The sequence below is a fragment of the Thalassophryne amazonica genome, chromosome 20 (assembly GCF_902500255.1).
Source record: "Thalassophryne amazonica chromosome 20, fThaAma1.1, whole genome shotgun sequence".
Taxonomy (NCBI): domain Eukaryota; kingdom Metazoa; phylum Chordata; class Actinopteri; order Batrachoidiformes; family Batrachoididae; genus Thalassophryne; species Thalassophryne amazonica.
Genome location: NC_047122.1, coordinates 38,740,933 through 38,752,937, shown reverse-complemented (window position 1 = coordinate 38,752,937; position 12,005 = coordinate 38,740,933). Strand labels below are relative to the sequence as shown.

At 36.9% G+C, this 12,005-nt stretch overlaps 1 protein-coding gene across 3 annotated transcripts in view; it reads left to right on the top strand.

Annotated features, from left to right (window-relative positions):
- The window catches only part of dus3l (dihydrouridine synthase 3-like (S. cerevisiae)), a 61,785-nt gene extending 50,081 nt beyond the window's left edge, over nt 1-11,704 (top strand). For all 3 annotated transcript variants that reach the window (XM_034160613.1, XM_034160612.1, XM_034160611.1), the window contains exon 16: nt 11,374-11,704. In XM_034160613.1, the coding sequence (XP_034016504.1) occupies nt 11,374-11,446 (73 nt within the window). In that variant the 3' untranslated portion in view covers nt 11,447-11,704. The remainder of the gene's footprint in view (nt 1-11,373) is intronic.
- Nucleotides 11,705-12,005: the final 301 nt, after the last annotated feature.

Below are 12,005 nucleotides of genomic sequence, written 5' to 3'. Positions count from 1 at the left end.
CATTTCAAATGGCAACTTTCTGGCTTTAAGAAACACTATAAGAAATCAGGAAAAATAATTGTGGCAGTCAGTAACGGTTACTTTTTTAGACCAAGCAGAGGGGAAAAAAATATGGACTCACTCAATTCTGAGGAATAAATTATGGAATCACCCTGTAAATTTTCATCCCCAAAACTAACACCTGCATCAAATCAGATCTGCTCGTTAGTCTGCATCTAAAAAGGAGTGATCACACCCTGGAGAGCTGTTGTACCAAGTGGACTGACATGAATCATGGCTCCAACACGAGAGATGTCAATTGAAACAAATGAGAGGATTATCAAACTCTTAAAAGAGGGTAAATCATCATGCAATGTTGCAAAAGATGTTGGTTGTTCACAGTCAGCTGTGTCTAAACTCTGGACCAAAAACAAACAACATGGGAAGGTTGTTAAAGGCAAACATATTGGTAGACCACGGAAGACATCAACGCATCAAGACAGAAAACCTAAAGCAATATGTCTCAAAAATCGAAAATGCACAACAAAACAAATGAGGAACGAAGGGGAGGAAACTGGATTCAACGTCTGTCACCGAACTGTAAGAAACCGCCTAAAGGAAATGGGATTTACATACAGAAAAGCTAAACGAAAGCCATCATTAACACCCAAACAGAAAAAACCAGGTTACAATGGGCTAAGGAAAAGCAATCGTGGACTGTGGATGACTGGATGAAAGTCATATTCAGTGATGAATCTCGAATCTGCATTGGGCAAGGTGATGATGCTGGAACTTTTGTTTGGTGCCATTCCAATAAGATTTATAAAGATGACTGCCTGAAAAGAACATGTAAATTTCCACAGTCATTGATGATACGGGGTTGCATGTCAGGTAAAGGCACTGGGGAGATGGCTGTCATTACATCATCAATAAATGCACAAGTTTACGTTGATATTTTGGACACTTTTCTTATCCCATCAATTGAAAGGATGTTTGGGAATGATAGCATTTTTCAAGATGATAATGCATCTTGCCATAGAGCAAAAACTGTGAAAACATTCCTTGTAAAAAGACACATAGGGTCAATGTCATGGCCTGCAAATAGTCTGGATCTTAATCCAATTGAAAATCTTTGGTGGAAGTTGAAGAAAATGGTCCATGACAAGGCTCCAACCTGCAAAGTCCATCTGGCAATAGCAGTCAGAGAAAGTTGGAGCCAGATTGATGAAGAGTACCGTTTGTCACTCATTAAGTCCATGCCTCAGAGACTGCAAGCTGTTATAAAAGCCAGAGGTGGTGCAACAAAATACTAGTGACGTGTTGGAGCGGTCTTTTGTTTTTCATGATTCCATAATTTTTTCCTCAGAATTGAGTGATTCCATATTTTTTTCCCTCTGCTTGGTCTAAAAAAGTAACCGATACTGACTGACTAGAAAGTTGCCATTTGAAATGACTTTAGTTTTGTGTCATGTCTGTGATCGGCTTTTTTCTACAAAATTAAACAACTGAATGAACATCCTCCAAGGCCGGTGATTCCATAATTTTTGCCAGGGGTTGTACAAAGCTTCAACAATTAGTGTCCTCAGTTCCAAAATGCTTATTGAATGTTGTTAGAAGGAAAGGTGGCGTAACACCGTGGTAAACATACCACTGTCCCAGCTTTTTTGAAATGTGTTGCAGGCATCCATGTCAAAATGAGCAAATATTTGCACAAAAACAATAAACTTTATCAGTTTCAACATTAATATCTTGTTTTTCTGGTGTAGTCAATTGAATATACAGTAGTGTTCAGAATAATAGTAGTGCTATGTGACTAAAACCATTAATCCAGGTTTTAAGTATATTTCTTATTGTTACATGGGAAACAAGGTACCAGTAGATTCAGTGGATTCTCACAAATCAACAACAAGACCAAGCATTCATGATATGCACACTCTTAAGGCTATGAAATTGGGCTATTTCTGGTGTAGTCAATTGAATATACAGTAGTGTTCAGAATAATAGTAGTGCTATGTGACTAAAAACATTAATCCAGGTTTTAAGTATATTTCTTATTGTTACATGGGAAACAAGGTACCAGTAGATTCAGTGGATTCTCACAAATCAACAACAAGACCAAGCATTCATGATATGCACACTCTTAAGGCTATGAAATTGGGCTATTAGTAAAAAAAAAAAGGAGAAAAAGGGGGGGTTCACAATAATAGTAGTGTGGCATTCAGTCAGTGAGTTCGTCAGTTTTGTGGAACAAACAGGTGTGAATCAGGTGTCCCCTATTTAAGGATGAAGCCAGCACCTGTTGAACATGCTGTTCTCTTTGAAAGCCTGAGGAAAATAGAACGTTCAAGACATTGTTCAAAACAGAGTAGTTTGATTAAAAAGCTGATTGGAGAGGGGAAAACATAAATGCAGGTGCAAAAAATTATAGGCTGTTCATCTACAATGATCTCCAATGCTTTAAAATGGATAAAAAAAACCAGAGACGCGTGGAAGAAAATGGAAAACAACCATCAAAATGGATAGAAGAATAACCAGAATGGCAAAGGCTCACCCATTGATCAGCTCCAGGATGATCAAAGACAGTCTGGAGTTACCTATAAGTGCTGTGACAGTTAGAAGACGCCTGTGTGAAGCTAATTTATTTGCAAGAATTCCCGGCAAAGTCCCTCTGTTAAATAAAAGACGTGCAGAAGAGGTTACAGTTTGCCAAAGAACACATCAACTGGCCTAAAGAGAAATGGAGGAATATTTTGTGGACTGATGAGAGTAAAATTTTTCTTTTTGGGTCCAAGGGCCGCAGACAGTTTGTGAGACGACCCCCAAACTCTGAATTCAAGCCACAGTTCACAGTGAAGACAGTGAAGCATGGTGGTGCAAGTATCATGATATGGGCATATTTCTCCTACTATGGTGTTGGGCCTATATATCGCATACCAGGTATCATGGATCAGTTTGGATGTGTCAAAATACTTGAAGAGGTCATGTTGCCTTATGCTGAAGAGGACATGCCCTTGAAATGGGTGTTTCAACAAGACAATGGCCCCAAGCACACTAGTAAACCAGCAAAATCTTGGTTCCAAACCAACAAAATTAATGCCTCGCAGATGTGAAGAAATTGTGAAAAACTGTGGTTATACAACTAAATACTAGTTTAGTGATTCACAGGATTGCTAAAAAAGCAGTTTGAACATAATAGTTTTGAGTTTGTAGCATCAACAGCAGATGCTACTGTTATTGTGAACACCCCCTTTTTCTACTTTTTTTTTTTTTTTTTTTTACTAATAGCCCAATTTCATAGCCTTAAGAGATTGCATATCATGAATGCTTCGTCTTGTTGGATTTATGAGAATCTACTGAATCTACTGGTACCTTGTTTCCCATGTAACAATAAGAAATATACTCAAAACCTCGATTAATCTTCTTAGTCACATAGCACTACTGTTATTCTGAACACTACTGTAGGTTGAAGAGGATTTGCAAATCATTGTATTCTGTTTTTATTTACATTTTACACAACATCCCAAATTCATTGGGATTGTATCTACAGCATGGGTTAAAGTTCTCCGTCACCACGACGGATTTCCGTCATTTGGAAACGCGTATGTGGTGTCATGCGTGTTTTGGTGCCGAAATATGATAGTCTCACTGTCAAAGCAACATCCCATTCTGCTCTAATCAAAGCAGCAGCAATGTCAGCGTGGACTGAGGAGGAAGGGACTGTGTGAATTTTCACTCCTCTGCTCTGTTTGCTGCTTGCCATGAGCCGCGGTTCTTCTCCTCCCTGTCTTCGTGGGAACATTGGCAGGCAATCCCCAAGTAGAGCGAGGCGTGGCTTTGCTTTGAACAAAAGAAGCAATGATCCGACTCTGCTTCGATGGTTTGTCGCTTTATCTTAATTTTTCCCTGCTAAAACCCTAAAGAGCATATGTCTGTGAGTAATATTTACCTTTTTTTATATTAAACCGACCTGTTATGGTCTTCTAAAACAGCTGATAGATGTATTTTATAACTTAAAAACGGGTCCAATACCAACGCGTTAGCATGTCTATGGCGTTTTCAATGTTAAACTTAGCATTAAGCTGTTCGTATCTCAGCACCAGGGGCGTAGGTTTGCATATGGACCATAGGGACAAGTCACAACCATTATTTTGGGATGGCAAAATAGTCCCTACCAATATTTAGCATTTTTGTTTATATAACAAAATCATTCACTATTTTTTTTTGCGAACTCGATAGTATAATTTTAGTCGTCACGTTTTGTGTTTTCAACGTGCCAGAGTGACAGGGTTACCCATGTTGCAATTTCATTGGCTCACGTTCTTCTCACATGGCCGTAAACAAAGCGCATCTCGTGGCAGGCAGTGCTTAATTTGTAAAGTGGGAGGTCCCGGAGCGCAGAGTATGGGTGGCTCCGGTGCAGTGTTGCCAGATGTACGATAGTTATCGTATTTGTACGATAGTTTTGCCCTCTGTACGATGTACGATCAATAATGGGAAAAAATCCAATATGTACGATAATTTCAGTTGGTTGCCCAAACACGCATCTCTCTCTGACACCCAAGAATCATTTTGCAGGCGTTGCACTCAGGCGGCATCAAAGACACAACACACACAGCTTTGGCCGCCCGGGACAACGTCATTTGAAAGCCCGCCCCCTCTCCATACAAAGTAATGAGTTCCCATCCAATCTGTGCCGTGACAGGAAGATTCCCCAACCAACATCTTTTTTTTTTTTAAACTTTATTTCAACAAATGCAACAACAAACGAACAAAACACAAGAGCAAAGAGATATACAAGAAAAATAAAAAAAGTTCAAGTTCCTTATGGAGGTGTCAACATTTATTCTGTGTTCAACAAAATCTGCACAAGTGGCCATGGCATCGGATGACGACAGCCACCTCGAGGTTGAATTCGACTCTTTCTAGTCTGGTAATTAACACGTTTGTGTCCCTTCACAGAAAAAAAAAATCTTTCTAGTAGTGCGTTCTAGTTTCCCCATTACTATAATTACTGTTTAAAAAAACGCTAAAATAGCTACGTTGTATGCGTTTTGTTTGTGTACGATCATTTCTCCCAAAATACGATAATTTTGAGGTTTTGGTACGATAGTTTCATATTTCATATCTGGCAACACTGCTCCGGTGCAGAAAAACAAGAAGGGCGGGGTGGAGGGCTTGCGAACAATGCTGTGCGCCACACTTAAAATAAACTGCACACCCACACACACCTTCACAAATGACACTAACATCCTGCCTTTTCCTCAGAAATTACTACATTTATGTTTGCTGTCTGTCTCTGTACTTTTTTGTCACTTTTGCGCTCTTTTTCATACTTTTGCCTCGTTTCAAAAGTCACCGAACGCACTTTACCGTAATATATGCAACATATAGCATGCTGTTGGAAAGCACGGGTTCTTGGCTTGCTGTCAGTGTTAAATTTTTCAGAGTGAGGGCTTACATGAGAACTTACGGTAATGAGAATCAGCGGCGCTTTCCCTCTGCGTTATGACATCACAGGCTTCGTTTACCGTAATACACCATATATATCATTGGAAATCCCTTTTTTTTTTTTTATTAGGTTGCCAGATACCTACAACTGCATTATTGATGAAGAGAATAAATTATACATCTTGGTTGCAAAAACTTTTTTTTTTTGTTAGCTCCACAAGTATTTTTTTGTTGTCTTGTTCTCTCAGGTGTAGGCCTATCAAATAGATTCGTGATTTTGGGTGCAATTTTGTTATTTAAGCTATTTGTTTGTTTGCCTACATGCGTAATATTGTAAATAAAGTGTTAAATTATTCAGCATTATGTTGTCATATGTTATGTATTATGCTGTACTTGTGCGTCTAATGGTATGAGTGGGTTAGGGGGTGGTGGTGGTGGGCAGGGGGGCTGGGGGGGGGGTGGTATTGTCCCTACCAAAGCTGAGACCAAACCTACGCCCTTGCTCAGCACAGTTTGTGTGCATGTTTTCTGTATAATAAATAATTAATGGCTTAGTGTTTGTTGTCGTAAAAGTCACATGTATTACGAATTGTAATTTGTTTATTTTTATTTATATATTAATAATAATAATAATCAGAAGAGTCAGAATCGCCTTTATTGTCATTGTAATTTCCATTACAACGAGATGTAAGTGCAACTCCAAAAAGGTGCTTTCCGTGGTGTGAGTAATTTTTAGCCAAATAAAAGATAGTGAAATTTAATGGTAAATTATTCAGAGTATATGCACAACTAATATAAACATAAGTGAAATTTAATGGTAAATTATTCAGAGTATATGCACAACTAATATAAACATAAGATAAAATGAAATGTGGACTAAATAATGTAAAACGAGAATCATGTACAGCTGTTTTATTTAAGTTTAATGACAACTTGTTTCGGTCAAACCACATCTAAGCTGTGTTTTTACACAAGAAAAAATAAGATGCAGTAAACTGCACATTTGTCTTTTTTCATGAAAATAACTTATTAAAGATCACATATTACACTTTAGTCAGACCTTTAAAATACTGTTGTGGACTCTTGCTGTAATATGTTGTCAGTGGTTGAGATAGTTTCTGTAGGCATCTAAAAATGCTCATAATCGGATGAAACCTGATCTCTCAAAATAAAACAAAACATTAGTCGAGGTATGTTTTTGATGCGAATATAACATAACTTTATTACAAGGTCAAACGTTGATGTTGCATGACAAAGGCCTTTTAATAATAACTCGCTTCAAGTAATAATGGCAAAACTCACATGTAAGTTAAAAAAAAAAAAAAGATTAATCGATTACTAAAATAATCGTTAGTTGCAGCCCTAGTTTGTTTTACGAGTGAGAGCATTTTACAGATTAAATGTGAATAAGCCAGTTTTGAGTTTCTCAGTGCACATGCATTTTCAAAACTGGTGACAGTGTTACTTTGTGCACAGCAGAACAACGTTGTCAGTTGCTTTAGGACCTAATTTTGTATTTTATTGACTGTACAGCCAGCAAACCCAACACAACACCCCAGACCCCCCATAATTGATAGTGTGTTTTTACTTCACAGATTGAAGTGACTTTTATTTGTTTCAGTGGGCTTCATACTCATTAAAATTCACCAGAATATACAAAATTTGTCTTGCTCTTTTAAATAAAAATTTTGTGGGAGATCCCCCAGACCCCCATAGTTTGAAGTGACTTTTATTTGTTTCAGAGGGCTTCATACCCATTAAAATTCACCAGAATATACAAAATTTGTCTTGCTCTTTAAAAAAAAATTATGTGGGAGATCCCCCAAACCCCCATAGCTTAAAGTGAGTTTTCTTTGTTTCAGAGGGCTTCATACTCATTAAAATTCACCAGAATATACAAAATTTGTCTTGCTCTTTTAAATAAAAATTTTGTGGGAGATCCCCCAGACCCCCATAGTTTGAAGTGACTTTTATTTGTTTCAGAGGGCTTCATACCCATTAAAATTCACCAGAATATACAAAATTTGTCTTGCTCTTTAAAAAAAAATTATGTGGGAGATCCCCCAGAACCCCATAGCTTAAAGTGAGTTTTCTTTGTTTCAGAGGGCTTCATACTCATTAAAATTCACCAGAATATACAAAATTTGTCTTGCTCTTTTAAATAAAAATTTTGTGGGAGATCCCCCAGACCCCCATAGTTTGAAGTGACTTTTATTTGTTTCAGAGGGCTTCATACCCATTAAAATTCACCAGAATATACAAAATTTGTCTTGCTCTTTAAAAAAAAATTATGTGGGAGATCCCCCAGAACCCCATAGCTTAAAGTGAGTTTTCTTTGTTTCAGAGGGCTTCATACTCATTAAAATTCACCAGAATATACAAAATTTGTCTTGCTCTTTTAAATAAAAATTTTGTGGGAGATCCCCCAGACCCCCATAGTTTGAAGTGACTTTTATTTGTTTCAGAGGGCTTCATACCCATTAAAATTCACCAGAATATACAAAATTTGTCTTGCTCTTTTAAAAAAATTATGTGGGAGATCCCCCAGAACCCCATAGCTTAAAGTGAGTTTTCTTTGTTTCAGAGGGCTTCATACCCATTAAAATTCACCAGAATATACAAAATTTGTCTTGCTCTTTAAAAAAAAATTATGTGGGAGATCCCCCAGAACCCCATAGCTTAAAGTGAGTTTTCTTTGTTTCAGAGGGCTTCATACTCATTAAAATTCACCAGAATATACAAAATTTGTCTTGCTCTTTTAAATAAAAATTTTGTGGGAGATCCCCCAGACCCCCATAGTTTGAAGTGACTTTTATTTGTTTCAGAGGGCTTCATACCCATTAAAATTCACCAGAATATACAAAATTTGTCTTGCTCTTTAAAAAAAAATTATGTGGGAGATCCCCCAGAACCCCATAGCTTAAAGTGAGTTTTCTTTGTTTCAGAGGGCTTCATACTCATTAAAATTCACCAGAATATACAAAATTTGTCTTGCTCTTTTAAATAAAAATTTTGTGGGAGATCCCCCAGACCCCCATAGTTTGAAGTGACTTTTATTTGTTTCAGAGGGCTTCATACCCATTAAAATTCACCAGAATATACAAAATTTGTCTTGCTCTTTAAAAAAAAATTATGTGGGAGATCCCCCAGAACCCCATAGCTTAAAGTGAGTTTTCTTTGTTTCAGAGGGCTTCATACTCATTAAAATTCACCAGAATATACTAAATTTGTCTTGCTCTTTTAAAAAAAATTATGTGGGAGATCCCCCAAACCCCCATAGCTTAAAGTGAGTTTTCTTTGTTTCAGAGGGCTTCATACTCATTAAAATTCACCAGAATATACAAAATTTGTCTTGCTCTTTTAAATAAAAATTTTGTGGGAGATCCCCCAGACCCCCATAGTTTGAAGTGACTTTTATTTGTTTCAGAGGGCTTCATACCCATTAAAATTCACCAGAATATACAAAATTTGTCTTGCTCTTTTAAAAAAATTATGTGGGAGATCCCCCAGAACCCCATAGCTTAAAGTGAGTTTTCTTTGTTTCAGAGGGCTTCATCCTCATTAAAATTCACCAGAATATACTAAATTTGTCTTGCTCTTTTAAAAAAAATTATGTGGGAGATCCCCCAAACCCCCATAGCTTAAAGTGAGTTTTCTTTGTTTCAGAGGGCTTCATACTCATTAAAATTCACCAGAATATACAAAATTTGTCTTGCTCTTTTAAATAAAAATTTTGTGGGAGATCCCCCAGACCCCCATAGTTTGAAGTGACTTTTATTTGTTTCAGAGGGCTTCATACCCATTAAAATTCACCAGAATATACAAAATTTGTCTTGCTCTTTAAAAAAAAATTATGTGGGAGATCCCCCAGAACCCCATAGCTTAAAGTGAGTTTTCTTTGTTTCAGAGGGCTTCATACTCATTAAAATTCACCAGAATATACAAAATTTGTCTTGCTCTTTTAAATAAAAATTTTGTGGGAGATCCCCCAGACCCCCATAGTTTGAAGTGACTTTTATTTGTTTCAGAGGGCTTCATACCCATTAAAATTCACCAGAATATACAAAATTTGTCTTGCTCTTTTAAAAAAATTATGTGGGAGATCCCCCAGAACCCCATAGCTTAAAGTGAGTTTTCTTTGTTTCAGAGGGCTTCATCCTCATTAAAATTCACCAGAATATACTAAATTTGTCTTGCTCTTTTAAAAAAAATTATGTGGGAGATCCCCCAAACCCCCATAGCTTAAAGTGAGTTTTCTTTGTTTCAGAGGGCTTCATACTCATTAAAATTCACCAGAATATACAAAATTTGTCTTGCTCTTTTAAATAAAAATTTTGTGGGAGATCCCCCAGACCCCCATAGTTTGAAGTGACTTTTATTTGTTTCAGAGGGCTTCATACCCATTAAAATTCACCAGAATATACAAAATTTGTCTTGCTCTTTTAAAAAAATTATGTGGGAGATCCCCCAGAACCCCATAGCTTAAAGTGAGTTTTCTTTGTTTCAGTGGGCTTCATCCTCATTAAAATTCACCAGAATATACAAAATTTGTCTTGCTCTTTTAAAAAAAATTATGTGGGAGATCCCCCAGAACCCCATAGCTTAAAGTGAGTTTTCTTTGTTTCAGTGGGCTTCATCCTCATTAAAATTCACCAGAATATACTAAATTTGTCTTGCTCTTTTAAAAAAATTATGTGGGAGATCCCCCAGAACCCCATAGCTTAAAGTGAGTTTTCTTTGTTTCAGTGGGCTTCATCCTCATTAAAATTCACCAGAATATACTAAATTTGTCTTGCTCTTTTAAAAAAAATTATGTGGGAGATCCCCCAAACCCCCATAGCTTAAAGTGAGTTTTCTTTGTTTCAGAGGGCTTCATACTCATTAAAATTCACCAGAATATACAAAATTTGTCGTGCTCTTTTAAATAAAAATTTTGTGGGAGATCCCCCAGACCCCCATAGTTTGAAGTGACTTTTATTTGTTTCAGAGGGCTTCATACTCATTAAAATTCACCAGAATATACAAAATTTGTTTTGCTCTTTTAAATAAAAATTTTGTGGGAGATCCCCCAAACCCCCATAGCTTAAAGTGAGTTTTCTTTGTTTCAGAGGGCTTCATACTCATTAAAATTCACCAGAATATACAAAATTTGTCGTGCTCTTTTAAATAAAAATTTTGTGGGAGATCCCCCAGACCCCCATAGTTTGAAGTGACTTTTATTTGTTTCAGAGGGCTTCATACTCATTAAAATTCACCAGAATATACAAAATTTGTCTTGCTCTTTTAAAAAAATTCTGTGGGAGATCCCCCAGACCTCCATAGTTTGAAGTGAGTTGTCTTTGTTTCAGAGGGCTTCATACCCATTAAAATTCATCAGAATATACAAAATTTAACTTGCTCTTTTAAAAAATTCTGGGGGAGCACACCCAGACCCCCCATAATCAATACTGTGTTTTTACTTCACAGATTGAAGTGAGTTTTATTTGTTTCAGAGGGCTTCATACCTGTTAAAATTCACCAGAATACACAAAATTTGACTTGGTCTTTAAAAAAATGTTCTGTGGGAGCACCCCCAGACCCCCCACAATCAAGACTACACCCTGCCCCCACCACCCTTTTATGTGCCTTTATGTTCAAGTTTTGCATTCTTTTTATGCTTTGTCTGTCTCTCCTTAGAGGCTATTTAGAATAGATTTGTATGCTGTATAATGTGTTTATTGTATTTATTGAGGAAAAAAGAGTGTGTGCCCCACTACGCCACATTTTAGGGAATTGCTGGCATTGATTTTTGCCAGGAAAAAATTTCAGTCAGATGAAAATTTATTGCTTTAACCCATGATCTACAGGGAGTTACCATACGATGCTCTCAAATAGGATGTTAGATTAATGAGTTGTCTGGAGCATGATCAGTTTTTGTTTTTTTTGTTTGTTTGTTTTTTCCCCCAGCGAAATGCTTCTTGGACCTGTACCGAAGACATTCAAGTTTCAGCCCAAGCACAAAGCCAATTCCTATGAGTGATTTTCATCTTTATTTTAACAGTTGAAATAGTGTTTTTAGTTGCTGTTCATCAGATTAACAGTAAAGCATTTGATCCCCTGCCATCTGCCTCATTTTGGCTTGCTAGTATCTCACAAAAAAAAGTGAAATTTCCCATCAATGGGATAGTTTTGAACAATAAAGACTATTGAATAGTTTTGTTAATCAAACAATGGCAAAGAATGATTCTAAATGATACCTGCATTCAGGGAAAATATGCAATAAAGTCTTTTGCCACTGTGATGTCTTTATTTTCTGTTAATTGCTGATGACATTGCACTGTAATGACATGAAAATATGGCTGTGTTCACGTTACCAGTTGAAGTGACCTGAATCCTTTTTCTCTCCTTGGGAGCAGGTTGCTTAGTGGGAGAAGGAGTTGGGCTGCCAATATGTAGACCTGGGTTTGCTTCCTAGTCACAATACCTGTTCAGTATCCACTTCACACAGCTGTAAATGGGTACTGTCCTTGACCAGAGAGAGTAAATGGACTGCATTTATATAGCGCTTTTTCATCTGCATCAGATGCTCAAAAACGCTT